Source organism: Polyodon spathula, chromosome 29 (genome assembly GCF_017654505.1).
Source record: "Polyodon spathula isolate WHYD16114869_AA chromosome 29, ASM1765450v1, whole genome shotgun sequence".
Classification (NCBI taxonomy): Eukaryota; Metazoa; Chordata; class Actinopteri; order Acipenseriformes; family Polyodontidae; genus Polyodon; species Polyodon spathula.
The window spans coordinates 7,457,366-7,477,701 of NC_054562.1; the positions used below are offsets into that span (position 1 = coordinate 7,457,366).

Here is a 20,336-nt window from a genome sequence, read left to right on the forward strand (position 1 = left end):
AAAAGCTGGAGGAGACTTTTACTGTGTGTGACATGAAATCCAATTAGGAATGGAGATCATTCTTTACTCTTATAATCTGTGCTTTGCTACATCAGACATTTGTCTATGGCTGTCTCATATATATATATATATAAGTTATATATATATATATATATTCCATAAGTCTGATGGAAAATGACAGGGGTTTCTACTATATCTGCATGTGTGCAGGGTTAGAAACCAACAATAGATTGAGAACTGCCCAGGTTTAGCATTACTGAAATGGAGCAATCTACAGTAAATCTAAAGTGATCGCTGGAGTGTTTTCAAGTGCTGAGCGCGTGTACCTGTAGAAGTAGGAGCAGCCTCGTACGCTGTTATGGCTGAAGTGCTCTGCCGACTTTTCGCTGCCGTAATCCTCAGACGGGTCGGACCACAGCAGGTCACACATGGGTCCGAAGGCTGGCGGCTCCTTAAATCTGTCTAACTGGAAAACACATGAAGGGAACAGGCAGGAATGAACAGGGCACAAAACAAGAGCGTGAATACATCCTTGACGATTTGCTGTGCTAAGCATAGTCTGCATGATGCATCAGTTGTAATCAATCGACATTAACTGCAGCTAATTTTGCCATGCCCATTTCATCACTGACTAAAATCCAATACCTTGTAGTGCACTGTGCACTGGGGTATATGAACACTCTTGCTTTAATTTAATGATGTGTCACACTGCTTAAAAATCTAAACTGATAGCTGACAATACGGCCTTCGCAGAAAATAATCACAGCGACAGCCCTTTTTGTGTCGAGTTGTACTTGAAACCTGGGCTCTACGGGCATAAACAATACCAACTTACTTTCCTAATGTCATCCAGGCAGTTGATCTCTGGAGACAGCCCCCCGTGTACGCAAAGAAACTGCTGGTTCATTAGTGCGGCGAGCGGGAGACAGTCAAAGGCATCCATGCACGCATCGTATACCCGCTCCGAATACTTGATTTTACCTGGAGGAGAAACAGTAAAATCATAATAAAGGTTATAGGTCATAGCAGCAGTTGCAGCTCCTTCACCCGTTATAAGACAATGTTTCTCTGCCATTACATTTCTTCCATACTGATAAGAAACAATAGTTACACTTTGTATTTGATTATAATTAAGTAGCTAAAAGGTGCTTTACTGAGCAAGCACAGCAGTAAATAATTAGATCGGTGTTTTTCAAACTCTGCTCCTTCAAGTACCCCCAAAAGCCCTGAGTTTTTATTTAAACTAAATATTTGTTTTAAATGTTCGATAGTTTTCAAGTGTGCATAAGACAGCACTTGAGACAGCCTCGGAAACTTTAAACTGTGCAGCTACAGTAACTGCTCTAGAGTCTGTGTTCATCAACACACTGCAATTTTATATCTTTAAACAAAGACCTGGAGAGGTGGGGGGGGATATACTTCAGGGCCAGCGTGAAAAACCACCAGTGTAGACAAAGTGGGCTTTCATTTTGAGTAGTGAAACTTGCCACAGAGACTTGAACGAGTGCATTTCAAAAGTTGCATTTTTCTTTAGGGACTATCTTTAACAAATTGCTGGCAAACTTTCCCACAGCAGAAAACCACATGTAGTTTCTTTTGCATCTCAAGATGGAACCTGATTTTACTGAATTTATATTTATGTTATCGTACATAATCAATATTTGTGTTTGTTTAGCGTAGCCTCTTAAGTTTCTGTGGGTGTATCAATAACACCACACACCACTGCCTCTTAGATGTTTATAAATATATCTGCACAAAGGGCTTCTCCAAACTCATAGGCTCAGGATTTCAAGGTTAAATATAGTTCTTAATCATGTGCCTTCGGAGTCGTATTTGGGTGTTAATACCCAGCCCAGATAGGTTTAATGGAAGCAAGACCTTGGATCAGCAATGCAACAGCAGCAGCAGGGTGTTTGGAGAAGCAGGAAAAAATCACAGCTCCACGTCGCTATCAATACAACCGGCTTCTTTAACTAAAACTTTCCTTCAGCGGGATGCAAGAAGTTTGAATTCACGGGTGGCACTGTTCGCACCAAAATATAAATCCTTTGTAGTCGAGTTTACTGCAATGGTCATCCACAGTCTCGCTTATCAGAGCATTTGGGCTGACCACACATTCACATTACAGTAGGTGAATTGATAACCAAGACTTAGATACTGGATATTTTGGGTCATGCTGCTGGTGCTAATCGGAGGAAATGAAAATGAATTTTAAAGCTATTAATCCCTTTAGGTGGTTAAAAGGGACCCAAACAGATGACCAAAGTCTCACTTTTATCTTATTAGAGGAAGGCTCAACCATGGTTTGCAAATGGTCCAAGAAAAGAGCTAAAAATGTCTCGAGTCAGTCTTGTGGGTCTTAAGAGTTGAGTCTTAACTGGTCAGAGTTTGGGTCTTAACTGATCAGTACACATTAAATCATAGTGCCAGCACAAACACAGCATAACAAATCTGTGACATTACCCAAGGAGAATGGAAAATTCAGGTTGCTTTTCAGAACTGGTGTAACAAATGGGAGAAGTATTGACTAAAAAAATTAATAAAAATACATTAATGTTCTTACACATTGTTACAAAATGACTTCTGCGTTCTTAAGAGGCCTTCTATCACTTGATTGTAAAATTATAAATACAGGAGTAGAGAACAGACTAGAAAAATATGATCTGATAATTGAGTCTTATGTGCTGAAATCTGGAAGTAATTGGTGATTCTGCAGCCCAAATCAAAGTTGTTCGTAGTTTCTGAAAACGCATCAATTGGGACTTCACTTAAGCTTGTTATCAAAGGAGTGTCCAGACCACTTCATTGAAATGTATTTTTCAACTGCGTGGGATTCCGTCAGTCTAATTCTAAATACAGGCATGGTTTCCTACTGGCACAGGAGGCAGATCCAACAGAAAGTAACACATCTCCAGCACTGTATAATAGTCTCAACTCAAACTCGGCACTTGCAAATTAGTTTGTACTTGTAATTGAAAGCATTACGGTTGTACGTTTATACGTTGCTATTTCAAATCCCAGCCCCGGTTTAAGATATATGGTTTTTAAATGCAACTATGGATCTGCTGTTTCCTGAGCTCTAGGTTACATGACCCTAGCTAAGTGGGAGATCTACAGCACAGGCAGTGCTTGAGAGGAGCTTTTAAAAGATCCTGATGCATTAAAAAAAAAGGATCTTCAACACAAGAAAAGTGGTGTAAGTTGCAACAATGCTAGCACTAAGTAGGAACAAAATGGATTTGAAATCTGAAGTTGGCACCAGTGTATTTTCCCCGGCGCTGCCCCTGTATCTGAAGCGTTGCTCCCTGGTTAAGGCGCCCCCGTCGGGCTGGTACTGAGCTGCACTTACACTCCTGTTTGAAGGTGAAGTACTCTGTGAGATGCCGGCACTCGTGGTTGCCTCTGAGAAGGAAGAGGGTGTTGGGATGGTTGATCTTCAGAACCCACAGAAACAGTACGCACTGCAAAACAATGCGAGAGGGTTGTTTAGTTTAGGCTTACGATGCTCAATTCAAAAATAAACAAAGCTGCATTAGCCATACAAATCACCTTAAAATAAATAGAACAAGGGGATGGAACAGATTAACACAGGAGCAGAGTACAGATCACCGAGGACAGTGCAAGACTTCATACAGACACCCCTCAGCAATACATGGGGGGGGGGGGGCTCGGGTTAAAACCTGTTCTGTCATTAAGAAGTACTGCCCAAAGTCCAGGTGACTCACTGTCATTTCCAATGCAACCGATGGAATCCAAAAGGATTTAAATTCTGAAATAAACTCAGAGTCGTCACAACCCTTGTACAACAATTACGTACTTGGGGGTCTGTTATCAGTTTCAAAAGGATACACCTGTTTTGCTTTTGCATTTCAATTGAGTGCTAGCCTGAAGTAAATACACTGAAAAGTGATCTGCTGTTTGATTATCTTTGGTGGAGGTCTGATCGAGACATCCTCATGACTGTAGCTATTTGAAATCGTTCTGTGTAGCTGTTCAGGGGTTCAATAATCAAAATAAATTGTACAAAACCATTGTGTGCCCAGCTTGGTTTCCCTGGTGTACAGAGCTAATCAATTAGACTCCCAGACCATCAGGCTTCCACACTGACAAACATTAGTCACGACGACTGGAAGTAAACTACTGGAGGGCAGTGTCATGATCGCTCCCCACGCAGAGGGACACACTAGAGGTCTCAGAAGAAGACAAATCACTTAATTAGGGGATTCTCTCCGCTTGGTCCGATAACAAACGCTTTCCCTGGTCTACATCTGGATCCAGTTCATAAACAGTAAACACTTACAGATGCCGTACAGAGATGGAAATAAGATTGCTAGCAGTTTGATCCATTCCTGGTTTTAGTGTGAGTTTAACAAAGACACACCTGAGCTTGTTACCTGTACAGTGTGGCTAACCAAGTCTGTAGTAGTGGATGAAATGGATGAAACTTATGTAATCGGAATCTTACTTCCATTCAGCTGTAGTGAAGTAGAACAGATTATTATTATTATTATTATTATTATTATTATTATTATTATTATTATTATTATTATTATTAAATACTAGTGAACCAGAGAGGAATGTTGAATAAACAGCCACAAATGGTCACAGGTTTTCAGATTAAAGATTCAAGACTATTTACATACAAAAAGCCAGTGTCTGAATTCTAATTTCAGATCTACATAAATGAAAATGTGCTGCTTTGCTTTTTTAAAACAGTCTTTGTGACAGTACAATGGGCAATTGATGAGAACATAAAGCAGAACTGCAAACAGATTTCCATTCATTAGCCAATAATTAAACTTGCTTTGAAATATGCGTCCGTGCAAGCAAGAGGCCGGTTGGGTTTTTATCTGTGTAATCTACTGCTTGGCTTTGACCAAATAACAAAACATGCTTGACATGATGTAGGGTTTAACAACATCTGCGCTTCATGAAGAACTTCAAATAAAAGTAGAATTTATATATTTATATTTCTGTTAATACTTTATGGCGGTTGAATTCTGCGTGGTTAAGTTATGACTACTGTTCTATAAATCTGCCTTGATCTGGCTTTGAGCTCGTCTGGAGAATCCTATGTACCCGGACTGACACCCTTCCTCATGACAACACAATACTGGAGCAAGAGAACCCAGCCTCCACTAGAATGAGTGCAAACACCATACAGTAGTTTGAAGGAAAAAAATAAAAACAAGAGAGCAATTCAAGAGACTTGTTCTTAAGCAGCGCTGTAGCAGGATACAAGAGTTTCAGACGCAGCTTAAAAAAAAAAAAAGTCTAAGGAAATGTAATGCAATTAACTTGGGATGAACGTTTATATAATCTTAAAAAAAAAAAAAAAAGTGGTTATTATAGTTTTAATACAAGAGCTGAACTCGCCACCCCCCACTGCAAAATGACAAAAAAATCTGCTTGAAAACATGCACGTCTTTGAATTTAAATATTCACTTGTGACAAGCCAGGCAAACAGAAATAGATCTCGTACAAGCTTTGGTGGTACACTTACAGCTGCATAATTTGTGTACAGTGTGTAGTTAGTATCCACTCACTGCATGCACTACCCCCCCGAGGCGGCTTTGCTTTTTAAAAATGCTGTGTTTCGGTGGCTTTTTTTGTGCCAAGCAAAAAATCAGTAACTAAGAGCGTCTTCAATTCCCAATGGAAAAATAAGAGAAAGCAAGTGATGCCTCCTGAAAGTAATCAATGAAATATACAGATTTTTATTAAAAAAAAAAAAAAAAAAAAAAAAAGACAAGCCTTGAAATCTGCAATCTGTTTAAAACGCATATCTTTTAGATGCAGAAAATAACATAGGATGTGATTGTGCGGTTACGTTGTCTAGAATTGAAAGGGATACTTACAAGTGGTTCTCATGTCAAGTTACTGAAGTAGTTAAAACACTTTGTGTTCAGGTGCTCTGACTAGATAGAAGCAGATCATCAGTTTCAGCTACCTGCCACAGAAATATTTCAAGCAAACTAGGATTAGCAAATAAAAAGGGTGCCAGCACTAGCTAATGCTGAGCCAGCCTATGTTAGATGTACGGCACGCAATTAGAACTGAAGAGCAATATTTCAGTAACCACACTAAAGGATGTTCAGGTCAGAGTTGTGTCTTCTCTCGCTTGCAGAGCTGTTAAGGGAAGCCGCATCCCTCGCTGCGATTTATTTAATAGACAAAACGTACTAAATGATTAAATGAAGGCTACTGAAGTGAGGCCATATAACTATGAACTGGGATTATAATTATTAAATAACAAGAAAAAAGACGCTTCTCAGCTCCAAATGTAACAACCCAGGCTCATTGAGGAGCAGGTGCCGAAATGGAGGAGAAATTACTGTGAAGAAGAAAAACGAGAGAAAAACTGTGTGTGCATGTTAGGGGGTAATCAGGGATCCTGCGGCAGACTGTTCCACTTCAAAGCCATTTGAACTTTGTATTGTTGGACTCTCGAGGGCTCCGAGTTGATTAGTATCATAAACAGAAAGGAATAAAAGACGGCAGAGCAAGCGAGGGACCCGTTCAATAGCTGTGATTTTTGTTAGGCTGAAATGAATGCGAATGCGTTACATAAAACAGCCCACTTCAGAATCTTTACAAACCAATTAGGAGTTCTAGAACCTGTTGCTGAAGAAAGGCCTGTGGCTTCGGCTCTTTTGAATATTTATTTACCGAATTCATTTAAAAAAAAAAAAAGTTAGCCCAACGGATGAAGACGGTCCATCCTCCAAAAATTAGAATATAAATGAAGAATGACTTTTTTCAGCCCATTCAGTCTTCTTTGATCATTCAATAATACCTCGGTGTCTATGAATAGATAATAGCATTCTCTTCAACTTGGGTTTTAATGTCATTTCTAGGTATACAGAATGCTAAATAGGGCATTTATTGCACATTCACTTCACCTCACTAAATATCTTAGGTATCCCAAAATATGATCCAAATTTGCTGTTAATGAAACTCATGTACTTTCCCTACTTAATTAAAAACGGGTGTTTGAAAAGTATCTAAAAAAACAAAACTACAGGAAATTATGTGGTTCTGCTGTTTCCTATAGGGTGAGAGGAGGCAGTCACGAGACTGTTTAAACATAAACCAGACCTACTAAATACTTCTATTTGCCTTCTGACCAACCATCTGCCCTAGATCTTGTATACCACAGAGTCATACCCCTGTGATGAGGTTGGGCTCCTATGCATAACGTTAATGTCGACTCATTTTCAAACAGTAAAGTGGTCCCACACTGAATATATTTTTGTTGGGTTGTACTAGTAAGAACATCAGTCTAACAGACGATAGCCCCGATAGTTGCCCTGTCAGCTCATTTATCCATGTGCAGATCCTGTCTCCTGGTTCCTGGATCAGGTAGAGAAACAGCCCATAAAGCAAGGCAGAAAGTAGCTGCTGGGGTTTAGCCTTCTTTAGTCACTGCATAGATATGCAGAAAATATTGTGTGTGGCAACGCTAAAACCGTCAATCCATGACCAAGAAAAACTGAAAGCGGAAAACAGCAAAACAGTAAGAGAATCCTGCTCATATATTTTCATAACAAATTCCCTTAGAATGGACTTTACTTCAAGTATATATATTTTCATTCCCAGAGAAAATATCAGTTTTCAAAACATTAGTTAAATGCATTGCAAGCAAAGTGGCAGCAGATGATTCACCAGCGATCGCCTTTTCGTGATCATTTTAACCTGTGAATTGTGAGTGGGGAAAAAAAAGAAAAAAAAGAATTTATTTTCCTGTCCATTCCACACCACCAAACAAACCAAGTCATTAAGTTAATTATTACATCTTAACACAACAGACGTTTACAGAACTCAAGGTCAAAATGTTGAATACAAATGAACAGTTAAAAAAAAAAACGTTGCCATCCAGAACCACTTTAAGCATGGGCACTGCGGCCATCAATAACACTGTATGCTCAGCCCTGTGGCTTTGAGTGTATACTCTCTTTATGAAAGCAGAGGATAAAGGAATGGTTTTGATCACCGGAGTAGCTTTTACAACAGAGAAAATCTTCTGTTCTTTAATGTAGTCTTTTTGTTGTATGCATGACATTTGGATCAGACCCCAGGAGAAGAAATCAAAGACCCCCCCGATGGTTTGAGAGTTCAGCGCTTTGAAAAAGGTGTTTGTTTGCTCCGGGACTCCAGCCGAGTGTTAAAGGAACAAGCTTTCATTCTGTTAAACCTTCGGTCTAATTTAAACCGTTTCACATTATTTAATCTGCTCTACGAGGATCAAGCTGTCATGGGGAGCCATCAAATCTGGACATGAAATGATTCATAAATTGCCTGACGATCACAGGGATTACCGCTATGCTTATTCTGAATTAAGAATTGAATTATGACATTGAAAAAGGTACCATGATTCATGACCAAAAGCACTACATAGCTACAATGATGATTACATTTTTAGTTGGTATAAATATAAGATTAACCTCCCCCCCCCACTTATCTCATTTACTTTCTCCGCCATTTCAAGTTTAATTGTATATTAACATACAAAAAAGTGTCCTTATAAATTGTGTAATAATTTCACAGTACCTGAAAGGCTCATATTTTTATGAAGAGTTTATCGGATTAAAGCCAAATGCAATTGAAACATGTATACGATAAAAGTTTGGTGAAGATCAAAATCCAGGCAGTTCTCGTGTTCGCCATGTGTAGCGTGATAGACAGCCACACAGTTACGATCAGCACGCTAGGGCACCCGGTTTTTAAAATAAGCTCCCTAAATATAGCACGGACGCTGAATTTGTGATTAATCAAATCATTTGTACAATCGCTGCAGGGCTTACTCATAACACAAACAGTATGGTATGGAAGGTACAGCCCTGCAAACAGAATGTGTTCATTAAAATGTACAAAGCCTGCTGTCCTCAGAGAGACACCGTTTTGGTGCTGCCTTATGCCACAGCAGGAAGCAGTGTCCAAGCGTTTTTTTGTTGGTTTTTTGGGGTTTTTTTTTTTTTAAATAAAAGCAGACCACAAGCTGTGACTTGATCATCCAAGACCTTGATTCGTCACTTCCTGAATACCAGATGCAAATACAACTGCTTCTATGGGCTGCACAAAACCATGCTGATCTAACACCCAAGCCAAAACAAAAGTACAATTTAGATCACTGCAAATTTATTTATTTACTTTTTTTAAACAAGGACGGAAATACATTTACCAAAGCTGTGTGGTCCAGTGGTTAAAGAAAAGGGTTTGTAACCAGGAGGTCCCCGGTTCAAATCCCAGCTCAGCCACTGACTCATAGTGTGACCCTCTTTGTGCTCCGTCTTTCGGGTGAGGCGTTGTTGTAAGTGACTCTGCAGCTGATGCATAGTTCACACACCCTAGTCTCGTATCTTGTAAAGTGCTTTGTGATGGTGGTCCACTATGAAAGGCGCTATATAAAAATAGACTATTTATTATTATCCCTCTTGCCCAACCTTTTTTTTTTCACCACATTAGGTGCAGTTTTAACTACTGGGACCAAAGACACTTGGCATCACATGCATGATCTACAATGTAGAAGGTTGTAACAGATTGAAGAAAGAATGCAGCACAATGCATTTAAAGCCAAGTCCAGCAGCTGTATTAACAGGTTGCGGTGGCAGCATTGCAGTCAAGACTTCTTCTCATCCCAGCAAGGCAACAGTTAAAGGCAACAGTGCCTTCAAATGAGCTCCACACCCTCTGCCAAATGGGAACAGTTGAGTACTGATATTGCTTTCCAGCAGTGTGACTGGAATATAAACACTGATATTTGATGTGGAGTGCCACAGTGACTGGTTGTTAACCTGTATGGTTAGAGGGCCCCCTAGCTTTGTATAAACACATGATGAGGTATGCGTAACTAGTAATCCAATTAATTAGACAGGATTTAGGGTAGTGAAAGAAAATGTCATATACAATTTAAAAAAAAAATACTACCAATGATTCATAGTGCATAGGCTGGTCATACATTTGGAAATTATACTGGGCAAAATAATTACTTTTGGCCAATTCTCAGTGACTTTAGTAACAACATGAACTGATCTAGTGCTAGTAAAAGCTGGTACTTTGATGAATTAAAAAAGCGTATGTATATTTAAATCATGGGCATTTGCAACCCGTTCCCCTCCAAGTGACATGGGTGTCCATTGCACGCTTCGTTTTACTATAAAACTTGTTTGAATGTATGTTTGTGACAGTCTGGCAGTGAGGGAAATGGGTAGTGGGTTAACCTGTCCATATTACACTCGCTCTTCTGATCTTCTTCAAAGCCCACCCAGTTTACCCACCTCGATGCTGAAGTAGCCCCTGTCCACGTAATCGCCCAGGAAGAGGTATCTTGTGTTGTTAGGCGAACCTCCCACTTCAAACAGCTTCATCAGGTCAAAGAACTGGCCGTGAATGTCACCACACACTGCGGGGAGGACACAAAGACATTCAGCACACCAGGAGCAGGAGGCATGAAAGACACATGTGTGTACAGTTGTGGCCAAAAGTTCTCAATCTTAAAATTCTAGGTGTTGCAAACCTTTTGGCCACAGCTTTAGAACAAAATAAGACATATCTGTGAATAGTAGAGCATGTAATAATAATAACAATAATAATAATAATGATAATAATAACACCACATCTCTCTGTATAAACTACAGGAGCTTATTACCTTAACAGCAAGACCATTCCAAGATTACACAAGCCTGCAGTGGTTAATAAAAAAAGAACCATCTCACTGGTTTAGTCTTGTTGTGAACATTTTAAAGCTTTGCTCTCATTGTTTATAGTCTCACCAGAGCTCCTTAATACAATTCCAGCCTTACTGTGTTCTTTACTTTTCATTATCTGCAATAATGTCACCTACCACTGTTAGTGTTAGTCACATTACTGTATATCTATTTTTATTAGCCCAGGGATTCATGCAAAGTGCAATCTTCAGTTATCATCTTAATGCTTTAAATTTGCAGTTCTTGTTTTCAGAACTTTCCTTGTTCAGGTATATTACTGAAATGACCAGGTGCCAGGAATCTGAGCAATCAGGCTTCTGTTAAATCTTCTCAGAGCTGATCCATCCTAAAATGAGTCATAAGTAGTGGAGAAGTTGTTCATGCACCTAAAACAACATTATATTTAATAAGGCTGCATTGTTCAGCCTCGTGGTTCCTGATCGTTTCAATACACTTAGTTGAGGGTAGTTTTGAAACCCAGGACTGGGTGCATGGCTAGAGGGAGTTCCAAGCCATTTAACGCTTTTATCAGCCTTGTTGATTAGGTGCAGTTTTAACTACTGGGACCAAAGACACTTGGCATCACGTGCATGATCTACAATGTAGAAGGCTGTAACAGATTGAAGTTCTTGCTGAAGAAGCTAAAGATAAAGTAAAGGGGATTATCTAAAGGAGTTACAGAAGCAATGGGGGCTGGAACAAAAGGACTGCGAGCAAAGGCACTTTTTAAGAACAAACAAAGAACAGCGAGGCCATTAAGACCAAGGCTGTACTTTGGCTGCGTGGCTTGAAGCCACACAGATTCAATGTCACACACTGGTGAAAACAAAAATCGAGGGAACACATGCAAAACATCTGTCAAACAGATATAAACAACAGCATGCTGCACAGAACACCAGCAACTAATTCAAAAGAAAAAAAAACACGAGCCCAAGTGTCTGAGCAAGGCTCGAGCCAGGGATTTACCATCTGTGCCACTCATGGACTATGCGTTTCGTATTCCCAAGGCGCTGGTGTAACGACCTGGACAAATCCACTTGCTGCACCTCGCTGGGGTGTTACTGTGATTAATCAGTTCCAGATCTGAGTCTGCATATCTTTACAGAGGTCTCGTCACAGATATGTTGGCAAACAGAAAGTTTGGGTTCCTTTACAGTACAGTGAGCGGCCATGTGATGTTCCGGTTCAAAATGCAGATATGCTGGGCATTACTAGATCGTTCTTACAACTTGTGTAAGCGATCGGGATCCAACAGCGCAGCTTCTAAAACCGACGCTACAATGCAGTAAAAAACAACTGCTTCAGATTTCTGCATTGCTGTCCAAACCTGTAGATTAAATCAATGCAGTGTTTTCTATCAGACTACACAATAATTTGACGTGTGCTTCTAAAATGCTTCAAGACTGATTTTTAAACAGAACACCACGCCACTCAAAAGAAGAACTGATTATTTTCTGAAGGCGATATGTACAGGTAACCATGGAGGGAATGTTTTTTCTATTGGCTGTCACCGAATTGCCATTTCAGGTGGGAGACATTGTCATGCTATGTTCTTTTCAATGCATTTTCAAGACCGTTTCCTGTGTTCCTCACCGCAGCTTAAGCACATTAACCTTGATTTCCTATTGTTAGCCAGCAGGTGGCTTTAACACAGAACATCCTTTACAAAAGCGTGGATTTTCAGGAGACCTTGAGGCTCAATACGCTTGAAACAAAAGCAACTGCTGCAAAGTACATTATTTTAGTGCATCAGTGTTCACTTCTCTCCCAATCATTTTGTAGTCATACATGTGTGTTTTTAACACTGTATTCATGTTCAAAATACGATACTAAAATGTAGAGTTTTTTATGGTAGATCATTACACTGTTGTGGACAGATGTTAAACGAATACAAATAATTAACTTACAGGTTTTTGTTTTTGTGTATTAAGGCAGGATATCCGGAGATCTTGTTTACAGGAATGTGCTTTTACACTTTCCAATGATCTGAAGATAAATGATCTAAAAGATAAAATATTATGCCTGTAATAACCTGTTATGCTAGCTAGCATCTCTTCAGCTGTAAGTGCTATTATCTGCCACTGGCTAAGCTGAAAACTATAATCCCCTCTGCTCCAAGTGACGTACCTGTGATGGGTTAACCTCTGACCCCCTGCAACAGCGGGTTTTTTGATTGGCTAATCTGAAAACTGTCCTGAAGTGGAGTGGCTGTGATGGGCTAATAAAAAAAAAAAAAAAAAACTTCATCCTTTCTGCTTGAAATACTATACCTATGACGGGCTAAGCTCTGGCATTTGAAGGTGCTGCACCTTTAATCGTCTAATCTAAACTGCCATCTTTTCTGTGTGAAGCGCCGATGACAGGCTAATCTCTGACACTGTAGGAGCGCTGGACCATTAAAACTAGCAGTCCTCAATTTCCCTGTTTTTCCAGTACACACACAGGACAGCACTACTAGGCAGCCATCAATACTTTAAACAGTGTAGCTACAGCGATTGCTCTGGAGAAGAGCTGTCCAATTACTGTATTACTTCAATTTGGAGCTACTGCATTAATTTTAAATTGATCAAAATGATTGTGGCGCTTAAGAGGGCGGTCTTTAAATGAGGGCAACCTTTATTAATAATACTACGATTTTCAAATGCTGCAATATTTTATTACATGATTTATGACATTTCAGAAGTATCGCGGTTGTTTATTTTCTGTAACACGGTAGCCTACCTGTATGTAGCAGTGGGTGTGGCTAACCTATGTTAACTACAGTACATTTATCGATGACAGTTACCGAGAGCCTATTAGGTGGGAGTTGGAAGGTCAGGGGAGTAGTGTACCAACAAATTAGGAGTGTGTATTGGTTGTTAAGGGGCGGGGCAATGCTGGTGTGGCAGTTAAATCCAAAACCTGTTCACAGCCGGCGTGGCTCTGCAGCTGTACCTGTGATGGGAGCCTCCACCTCAATCATGGTCTTCTCCTGGCGTAGGATGGCGGCCCCATCGTTGATGATCCTCAGGGCCACCTCCTCCTCCAGTCGGCCCTCCTTCACCAGGTGGCTTTTGAGCACCTCCACCTTGGGCTTGCCGTCCTCAAACAGCTCCTTCATAGTGAGCCGGATAGTGGGAGGGAACGGCACAGCTGTGAAGGGAAAACAAGAAGAATCGGCTCCATGAAGAAAAACAGAAGTGCTGCAATCAGCAATCTACTAACGCACATCACACAGGCAATTACCTATGCATTGAGATTTAAAAAGCAGGATATCACAACCCAACGAATTCAATCGGAATAGCTTTAATCTTGCAAGGAATGCACTTGTTACTGGGTGGCTAGCGATGGGAGGTGTGATGCAAAATAAAAGCCATGGCAAATAATGAATCGATTTAACTGATTAACTGCTGCATCTCTAAGCTGTATACCCGGAGCTCACGTCATGCAATGTAATACAAGTAAATATAAAGTAATCCTTGTATCAAATGGTTTGGGGGAGTGGTTGCTGTACTGTTGACTCATGTTGCATGCTGCTGAAATGAGCACAAGGAGTCTTTTGTGTGTCTTCTGCTGAACCCTAATTAGGATTCACGCATCGCTTGAGAGAAACCACAGTAGAGTAAGCCTGGTTTTCAGGCTGTTAACCGTTAAATGACTGTTATTAAGAAATTAAGCTTTAAGGTTAACAGTATTCTCTCCACGTTTGCCTGTATCTGGTTTAGTTTAGTAGGTAATCAATCGATTTAAAGATCTGCACACAAACCTCTTGCTACATTTCTCTGGCAACCCTTAAATGTCTCAAATTACTATATTATTGGATACTCGTTGGATAATCATGACTTGTATATATTCAAGGTCCTTAACAGTAAAAAACTATGATTTTTTCAAGACATTTATTCAAAAAAAATTAAAAGCAGCTGACAGGAACCCATGGAAAGTCTTAAGCCGGAATGCAATTAGACTAAAATGTTCTGAAAAAAAAATGCAATCAAACAGTTTGAATGCACAAAGCCCAACTACTGTGCATAGCTGTTTCAATAATCTGTTGTAGAAGCCAATCCAAGCAAGTGGCGGCATGTTTAGGAGCGAGCGCTGCCTCTCATATCCGCAGGAATGTGCAGGGTGGTTATCCAGCACGCCAAAGCTGAAGTGATTGGTTGGCGATAGATTTTCTTTCTAAAGGTTCTGGGGTAAGTATTTCCCCCACCTCGTCACTTAACTATCTACAGAGCAAACCTACCTATTTCAAAAAGGAAGAATGCTTTCAGATTTTGATGATTGAGAAGCATAGCAGAGGGAAGAAAATTGCCTGCATGTTCCATATGCAGTCTGTATAAATTCAACAGGCTTACCTTTGACAATGGTTAATAGAAGGTCAGGTGAACTAGTTGTAGGAGACTAGACTCAGGTTAGCAAACCTCAAACTCACCTTCCTGTACTGCAACTTATTCTGTGTTACGCTGCTGTACGTCTAGTTTGTGATCAAGACAACTATAGGCAGCAGCAAAACACCACCACTTATAAACTGCTCATCTTGTCACTGATCTTGCTAAACCACCCAGAATGGCTCAACGTCTTGCACTTTCGCCAGTTCTTTGGGGGGTTTTTTTGGTACTGGTGAAGATCACTGAAATAGGTCATCAATAGGAAAACTGTGTACAACCTGCAGACACATTCTTGAGTTCTTAGTTCTGAACCTATTCAATTAGTTATTCTTTGGGTAGTGAAGTTCCGTGCAGCTGCTTGATAATAGAGCAAGGGAACTGTGGGTCAAAAACCAATGCTTGCTTTACTGATCAAATTCACCCCATTCTGCACCCTCCTAGCTGGATCCAAAGCAAGGACATTTACAGGTTCAACTGCAAAGGCCTTTTTCATGTTTATTTAAGCAAGATGAGTCAGAGTCTGTGTCTGCCCGAGTGATTTCCAGATCCTGACATATGATAGGGCAGTTTGCGTACCTGGCTGGAATCCCATGTTTTGACTGAACTGCCTTTTCTGCCCACTGGGGACAGCTTCTGTCAGAGACTGAAGAGTTCAGTAGTAAATTTCACAGATCAGTTCTCTGTTTTCTGCCAACTGATGTTTCTGGCTTAAGCTTTGAAAAAATATGAATTGTGTTCCAGGCAGCCTCACACACACCTCCCCCTACAAGTTCTCATTATAAGCAATCCTCTGTGTATTAGCCTACAGTATCAAAGTGCTCAACAGGTTTCCTATGGGAAGTATATCTGAAGAGACTGTAAACGCCTGCAGCATGATATCCAGGGAATACAGTGCCATGGCCCTGCCCTGTTAGACAGTGCCAAAAAAGCACAGCCCTTCAAAATCTGGCAGCTTTAACGAACCTGATCTACAGTAGTGTGCAGCGCTGAAGAATTCAGATGTACTGTATTGAAACAGTTTGAAGATCACTACTCCTTTTTATAGGCATGACCTTTTCAAAACACCACTAATTCATTGGGTTTCCCCATTTTACTGTACAGCTATAGACAAAAGTTTTACATTACCTAGAATTTTAAGACTGAGACACTTTAATGAAAATAAAATTATAAAACTATATGAACATAATTTAGATCTTTTATTTAACATCCTGTAATCAAAGAAACTACAAAAGGGTGATGTAAAACTTTTGGCCATAGCTGTAGTCTGGCTCGGCACACCCTTCTACCAACCCACCCAATCCCTCACTTCACAGACACACGCCCATGATAACAGAAATGAGTCAATGGCTGAGTTACAATAGAATCCAAACCCTCCCTTGGCTCAAGTCACTATACAAAATATACCCACTCTACATAAAAAACAGGTCTGTCTCCAAAACAGAGAAAGCAGGTTTCCCCACATGCCACTTGGTCCAAATCCACCATGGTCTTCCATAAGTATAGGGAGGGGTTGGGGATGTCGCATATCACAGCGCCACGTCTCTCACAAACACACAGAAGGAAACAGCTGTTTGCAGACGTCCTTGTGCATCATGTTACCGACTAGGGCTATAAAAAGAGGAGAACTTGTTTTACACCCTCTCCGCCCCTTAGCACGTTCTGGGTTGCAGTAGATATTTAACATTCACACCCTTAGACATTAAACTGACATGATAAAGTAAATAAGGGTCTGTGTCCTGCAAGATCTGCACAGGATCCGTTATGAGACGTTCGTAACAAGTTGCATCATCAACACCTACGTGGGTTTGCTTGCAAGGAGACTGCTACAGTGATAATTACCAATTGGTAGCATTGCTGCAGGCTCCCTAGCATATTGTAACTTGATTAGGACAGCTGGTTTTATATTTTGCTTCAGGGTTTATTTACCGCGAGAGATTCCTCCTCCTCACTCACAGTAGGCTAACCTGGGGCTTTCTCAAGCAGAGACTGTAGTGCTGTGCGCATGGCAGTTTATTTTGCAATGTAGATCACACATCTCATTTCACTGTGATTTGAACCTGCAGAAGCACGAACAAGAGACGAGTGAATCAGCCTGCTGCGCTGGTACACACCCTTTCATAGAGATCTTGAGACATCAAAACCTAATGATGACGATTTCTGATAAAGTAACTTGATTAAGATTTTAGGAAGATCACCATGAATCTTAATGGCAATATGATCCAGATGACTGCCAAAAGAGAGGTTTACAGTCTATGTCTTTTAGCATCAAGATTGATCAATTAGCAACTTTTTGTAAATCAAAACATGTCATTCGTTAGTCGGAGGTGGGCACCAGCACTCCGGATGGCAAAAGCTACTGTGCTATTGACTTAGGAAGCACGATACTGCAAACAAGCAGGCATCCTTTCTCATCTTCTGCATGTACAGTAGCTGTGTGGAGCTAAAGGAAAAGGTGTAGGCACTAAATTAACTGTGCTTTTAAGAGACGGCACACAGATTCCCCATGAAAACAAGCTGCCTAGACCAACACACAGACATTACATCGAGCACAGTATGTGAAAGACTTCCCTTAGGGCTGTAATGTAGGAGGTCCTTCGGAAGAGCCATTAATCCAATGGATATTTCAGCTCCCACTGATCCCAAGGCGAACAGATCAATACCATTCAGTTTCCCAATCCCTTGTAGCCAGGGGCAAGACATCGCAAGAAATGCGAAATCCCCCTGCTTAAAATGTCTGAGCTCTTAAAATATTTCATCTCAGACCACACAAAAAGTGTACAGAATCAACACACCAGACAGAGTGTGACAGGCAGGCATGATCAGTGCACTTGGGTCCACATGAACCAGCACAGTACCAGTACATTGAAAGAATAATATCACTGTTAAAATACCCTATAAAAGGGAAGGAGAGGGATAACCATACTTTAAAAAAGTACCCTGGTTGCATAGTGGCTGATTAGCACACAGTAACTCTCTAGTGATCATTGTAGCTTTGACATGATTTGTTTTTTAAAATATAAAAGCCTCCAGCTGTGCAAGAGAAAGCAGATCTCACTCACTGAGCTGTACCTGTGAGTCACAGGGTGAGAGACCACTGTGGTTGATAGTGTGTCCATCGCCTCCAAATAACATGGTTATAAATTGTGACCATGAGGTATAGTAAGCAGTCATTCAATGCTACTGTACACTCACTCTTTATGCAGTACTGGCAGCCTAGGCTGTAAGGTTTTGGCTTGCTATAAAAGGGTGACGTAAAGCAAGGGGGGACATTTACAAACTACGCTGTCTCAACCACGACAAAGATCAAAGTGGGGTCAGGAGTATTTATTAGCAGTCTAACATCTAAAAAAGGATTTATGAATATATTCTGTAAGTAAGACAAATTGTAAAGCTTAATAAGGCGACAATCTTTTTTTTTTGCCTTCCTCAGAATCCAGTAACAATACAGTAAATGCATAAATTCACAGCAAACATGACACCAAAGATCACAAAAAAAATCAGAAGGGGGTAAGAGTTGGAGATGCAGATGTCCAGCAAAAGCAAAGGGGATTTCCCCAAGCTCGGTGCATGACGGTCTGAATCATTCAAGTGTGCAAAAGCAGGGCTTTGACGGCATACTTTAGCGCAAGTTTGCCAAAGCACATCCCTAAACAAAACCATTTGACCTAGCTACTGGATTCAGACCAACCCTCAATGTGAAACGTGGCTGCAGAGTAGTAGTTAGAATACATACACTCCACTTACTGTCTGCAAACACTGCAGTCTACATCTATTACCTGGATCCTAGAACGGCAGGGCTAATGCAACACAGCAGACAGGAGCAGCACTGGATCACTCATTAGTGATCAATAAAATACACAAATACCCTGCTGTTAGGAGTGTTCAATACACTATCTTTCTAGACTTTCCTTTTGTGTTCTTTCTGGGAACAAAAAAAGAAGTGTGCTCTTACACAAGTCTCCTTAATCTTCCAACTCTGCCAATAGCAGGAATCGGACTAAATTTGGTTGGTTAAAATAACCTTGGCTCTGATAATGGTATTTTTCAAATGGTGTAGGCACATGCACACACACACATACACAGCTTCTCCCATTATGCAATTAATTAATCCAATATCCTGCCGTGTTTTTGTATTTAAAGGAGTGTGTTAAGATGGCTCTCCCTTTTCTGGGTAGAAATTCAAAAGACTGGGATCTGATTTTATGGTCTGCCAGTCACTTCTGCATGTAAACGGAACCATTCGATTACTATTATCAAAAATAAAAAGCTAAATTGCATAGTTTTATTAAGGTCATTATCAACAGCCAATCCAGTTTCTATGCTGTTTTACACTTGGGATCAATGACCCAAGCTCTCCGTGCACTGTAGCCCTATATTCCTAACGCATCTAGACGACAATGTCTTCATTTAAACTGTGTTTAAGGGCTAGGAGAAACCGCGGTCTGTTTCACTACAGCACAGGTGGTCAGGTTTGACTGTATCTGTCTTGCATTACGAAGACTGTCCCTTGATACTAGTAGAAGTATAAACAAACTGTAAACAGTCCACGGACTAATAAGCGATGTAGCCAGGGGAGTGATCTGTAAACTGTGCAGGGACACAAAGGAGAGATTAGGTAAGGCTGGTATTAGCCTGTGGCTTCAGAGAGTACCATTTATTTAATGCCCTGACTGTGTCCAGGACAGATCTCAAAAAAGACATGAATTCAGTGTACTGTACAAACATAATGAAATATACACCAGCACGTTTGAGAATAGGCATAGATCCCCACTGCACAGCAGTCTGGGCCAAGCCAGGTTTCATTAAATTAAATGAAACAGACTGGAGCTGGGTAGAAGTGTGTGCAATTAATCATTCTGTCTAGATTTCTACCTCTCTCACCTGGAATGCTGAAACACATCTTCACCCTTAAAACACTTGGAATCAGAATTGATTTCTCATCTGCATGCAGTTTATGTTGTGCAGCTGCAGTTCACGCCTATGCAGAGGACGCGGTGCACTGCAGTCAGGAACAGTGTTCCCTGGATGTGTAGCAGGATTTCAAGGTTAAACACTGCAAATGTTGTCCCAATCTGTATGCTGGCTCTGTGTGACTTGGTGTCCGTCCATCCAATTAACAAGATTCAGAGATGAACAGCTCATGCATTCTTACAAAACACAGACAGTATTGCACAGGAGCATGAAGCCAACCCTGGCTGCTGTTTTTGTTTTTTAGTAAAGAAAGAGGAACTACTGCATAGCACACCGGCTTCATGCTTGACGA

The 20,336-nt window shown here is 40.6% G+C and overlaps 1 protein-coding gene across 2 annotated transcripts in view; it reads right to left on the reverse strand.

Moving 5' to 3' along the window:
* The window catches only part of LOC121302376 (serine/threonine-protein phosphatase 2B catalytic subunit gamma isoform-like), a 30,168-nt gene extending 16,334 nt beyond the window's left edge, over positions 1-13,834 (reverse strand). For both annotated transcript variants that reach the window (XM_041232308.1, XM_041232307.1), the window contains exons 1-5: positions 13,641-13,834; positions 10,278-10,402; positions 3,350-3,461; positions 836-981; positions 327-466 (exon numbers count right to left, since the gene is read on the reverse strand). In XM_041232308.1, the coding sequence (XP_041088242.1) occupies positions 327-466; positions 836-981; positions 3,350-3,461; positions 10,278-10,402; positions 13,641-13,806 (689 nt within the window). In that variant the 5' untranslated portion in view covers positions 13,807-13,834. The remainder of the gene's footprint in view (positions 1-326; positions 467-835; positions 982-3,349; positions 3,462-10,277; positions 10,403-13,640) is intronic.
* Between the last annotated feature and the right edge of the window lie 6,502 nt (positions 13,835-20,336).